Source organism: Atta cephalotes (genome assembly GCF_000143395.1).
Source record: "Atta cephalotes unplaced genomic scaffold scaffold00044, whole genome shotgun sequence".
NCBI classification, from domain to species: Eukaryota; Metazoa; Arthropoda; class Insecta; order Hymenoptera; family Formicidae; genus Atta; species Atta cephalotes.
In genome coordinates this window covers 1,520,447-1,524,736 of record NW_012130108.1, presented here as the reverse complement: position 1 = coordinate 1,524,736, position 4,290 = coordinate 1,520,447, and the positions used below count along the sequence as shown (strand labels likewise).

The window sequence follows — 4,290 nt, the reverse complement described above, 5'->3', positions numbered from 1 at the left end:
ATACATTATACGAAGTTATACGATAACGCACAAGTAAATAAAAGGTACACGAGGAATTATAAATATATTTTATTTGTATAATTTTTTGTAAATAGTTTTTAAATCGTATCTTAAGTAAGTCTACATAAAAAATACTTGATCTTAAAAAATTGAGGGACTTTGAGATTATTACTCGAATATTATTCTATAATTAATTACTTTCATTAGAAGATAACTCGTTTTCCAGAATTTGTCACTTTAAGGTGCATTTAATTATGGCTAGTATCAATTAAACCGAACGCGTTTGCGTTTCGTTTAATTTCTTATCATCTCACCGAGCAATTGACACACACGCCACCACCTCGATATTTCCCACGGATATCCATGGACATTCTCCTCTCGGCCACTTCCTGGTCGTATTTGCAGGACGTTGCATGGCCATTGCAGTTGCACTTCTCGCAGTGAAAGCCCTTGCCAGCTGTGCCGGGCTTCCACGGGATCTGATTGTACATGGAGCAGCATTTTTCGCATCTTTCACCGCACGTGTGGCGCTCGCATTCGCATTCCTGATGCTGAGAGATAACGTGAAATACGCTTATCAGATGCCGCGAATATCCGTGTTCTTAAGTTACGCTTATCTATTAAGTCATACGGCGAATACGCGCGATCTATTACAGATATGTTACAGATAGGCTACAGAAGGAGGCATTTGCCAGTTATGCTGCAATATCTCTATGTAATAATTTTGTTTATTCTTGAATCTGTTTGTGGAAACTTGCTTATCGCAAAGTTGTTTAGGATTTTCATCGTTCTGTTTCCTTGACTACTAATTATTATCAAGAAATTAATAACACTACGACAATTTATCTAATACTTATTGTTGAGTTCTTAATTAACGTTCGTGATATGTTAATTTAACACGTATATTGATCTTAGAATTTACATTTTAAAATACATTTTTTATTTCATTTGTTCACTCATTGTGTTATGTTAAATATTAATTTAACATAAAATATTCAAATATAATTACATTATGTTAAATTAATATTCGGATGTGTTAAACAAAATTTTTCGACACAAAATTTTAACAAGAATATTAATACAAACATTTTTTACTGTATATAAAACATTTATTACTGTGTATTATGTATATCGTAGATATAAAAGAGAATGATATAAAAGAATTAAAAATAATTTAATTATATTTATTAACAATTTTCCTTTCATCACTTGATAAATTTTGTGATAAGTAAGTTATTAACCTGCAATCGCTTTGGGACGCAAAATTAATTGATTAATTCATTGATTAGTCATGAATCGATTTATTCAGTAATGTTACTCCGGATGTTACCGCATTGCGGGATCATAAAGACGGGACTTCATAGACACGTCGCCTATCCAAATGTGCAAACGATATGCATATAATCGCAGATAACTATATTGCCAAGAGTGGAGTTCACATTGCACTGGACGTTATGTATTCGGTTTACGAGTTTCACTTTGTCGTTTAAAAAATTCAGCGAATGTCATAATATCGTGGAAGCAGATTACCCAATCATAGAGGAAACTATAGACAATTCAAAGATCTGAATACGCTTTATCTATAAATTCTAAATTTTTTCGACGAAATAAAAACCATTGCATTCTTACTTCATAATATCAAATTATGATATATATGATTATATTTGATAATGTATAATGAGATTATAATGAAAACAACTACAAAACCGTCATAATTAATTACAATATCATAACACTTTATACACGGAAAGAACAATTTTGATGAAGAATCTAAAAATTTAGCTAAATATAGATTTGAAAATAATTTTCTTGAATTATTAAAATAATTATGTACATTTAAATAATGCTGGAAAGAGTTTTAATATTCCAGTAATCAACTGGAGTGTCCCACATAAGCATTTTAATCTAACAAAATTCTTTTCAGATTTGTATCTAGCTAAATTTTTTAATGTTTCATTAAAATCGTTCTTTTATAGTGTAACAATGAAATCAATGATCATCTTCAAGTTATAAATAACAGTTGATTAATGATTAATGATTAATATCACCGGATAACTCGCTTTCTCTGTCAGAGTTACTTTGTATTGACTCCGCAATTATTGGAGAGTACATTGAATTGGGCCGAAGAAATCGCACAAAGAATTAGCCGAAAATAAATTGCGGCAGGATTAATGAGCTCCGATTTCACCGAAATATCGCGCGTCCGATAAACGTGAATGCATGCGGAAGAGCGAAAGGATTTAACGCGACGCGTGTGGCCTTATCATTGGCATGACAAACGAACAGGCTATTCTGGTCAATTGCAATATCCCTTCATTAACACATGCTGGGTGTTATTTACTGCTGATGATAATGGCTACCCCGTCTGTGATCGGCAATCAAACTCCGATTTCTGCAATTACTCTTCACTACGGCGGCGTTTAATGAACCTGAATTTCATTGGAAATCATAATGTTTCGGAACCGTTATTCTTGAATCAAGATAGCCCAACCTCCGAAAAATGAAAACCTCTGATTCAACGTGATGCCTCAGAATGGTTGGCCTTAATTTTTACGACCGATTGTTTGACTAATTCATCGCTCGGAGCAGTCTTTCTCTTTTATTAAAAGAAAAGAAAAATATAATAATTTCAGGACCAATAATTTTTGGTTTATATATATAAGTGAAAATAAATATACTCAAACACACAGAAATCGTTAATTTAAACATTAATAAATCAAGAACATGTTTACGCATTTGTTTATGATTCATAAATTATATGTTGTTTGAAAATTACCAAAAATAAATCTTACGTGGAAATTTTTCCTTTAATTCGTATACAGTTGAACTAAACAGAAGTCATTAAAAAGAATGATATTAATGACGGAATAATATGAATGATTACATAAAAAATAATTATATTATATTTTTTTATAGATAAATCAATATTTTTATAGATAGAATTTTTTATGGAACTGAGAGATTTATGTTACATAAATGAACCATAAAATAAATTTAAGGCATTTTAAATCTCCCATTAAAAAACATGAAAATTTTGTCACATCACGTGAGAAAAATAGAAATTCATGATTTTCTAACGTAAAAAAAATGAGATATTTATTGTAAATTTGTTTCAAACGTGTGGTAATTAATATGAATTGACTAAAACGCATTCAAGTGCAACGAAAGAAATATCAATTGCGAAAGTGACCGTAACATTATATGCAGAATTGATAATGACACAATATTCCTCAGTGTTCTCGTTCATAATGATAAACAGGCAAGAAATCAACATCCTCTGTATTCTCAATCATCGCGCACATTTCTTTTTTGCTTTCACGTTGTATCTGCCATTGCACTTTCCTCAACAATTCCCACTTCGAGTCATAACAACGGACGCGCGCTGAATGAGCGTGTACTTACTCTCGTATCGAATAAATAAACGTCGTGAAAATTACACGACGAGTAAGCTACAATGCAAAGGTCAATGTCCACTTTATGGCGATGTAGTGATTCTGATGGCAGAATGTAATGTTGCATCATGAATGACATAATGAATGTTCTATCACATTATGCGTCCACGATTTCACGAAATGTTTGCAAAATTCTCGGAATGTTGAATACATTGGCAGTGACACAAAAGCAAATCGTAACGCTCAACATCTTTTGTCATTCTGCATTCTCGTGAATAAAATTTTGAAAACCAAAACGGAAAGCAAAAAAATCTTATATAAAGGAAACAACTTTCCACATATTTCTCTTTCATTTATTACAATTTTAATTAAAGATAAGAATAACATTTCATAATTATAAAAAATTAATTTCTCTAATTTTAATATCTATTAATTTGCCAAAAAAAGATTATATTTATAATATAATATATAATATATAACAAATAATTTAAATAATAAAATTAATCTGTTAGGAAACTTCATTTTTTTTAAATAAAAATATCTTTTAATTCACTTAATTCTATACAAATAATGTATTTTGATAGTGACGCTAATGAGAAAGTAGATGTTGCTTTATGAATATTGTATAGCGAATTTTTTAAATTTTGAACTTTGTCTGCACAGAATAAAAGGTAATCGCGAGAAAGGATTTCGCAATGTCAGCGACAGCGTTGTTAAGAGACATAGTAAACTATTATTGTCTGTTAAAGCCGGCTGCATGGAACACAAACTAGGAGAATATCCATTCTCGGATTGTAGCATAAGGTGAAATTCATGTTTCTGCATGAAGCTGTGTGTGTGTGAGAGAGAAAGAGAGAAAGAGAGAGAGAGAGAGAGAGAGAGAGAGAGAGAGAGAGAA

At 31.0% G+C, this 4,290-nt stretch overlaps 1 protein-coding gene across 1 annotated transcript in view; it reads right to left on the bottom strand.

Moving 5' to 3' along the window:
• LOC105622440 (laminin subunit alpha-1) overlaps positions 1 to 4,290 on the bottom strand; it is a 172,724-nt gene that overhangs the window by 107,347 nt on the left and 61,087 nt on the right. Inside the window, exon 4 of the mRNA XM_012203857.1 lies at positions 315 to 551. Within this exon, the coding sequence (XP_012059247.1) occupies positions 315 to 551 (237 nt within the window). The remainder of the gene's footprint in view (positions 1 to 314; positions 552 to 4,290) is intronic.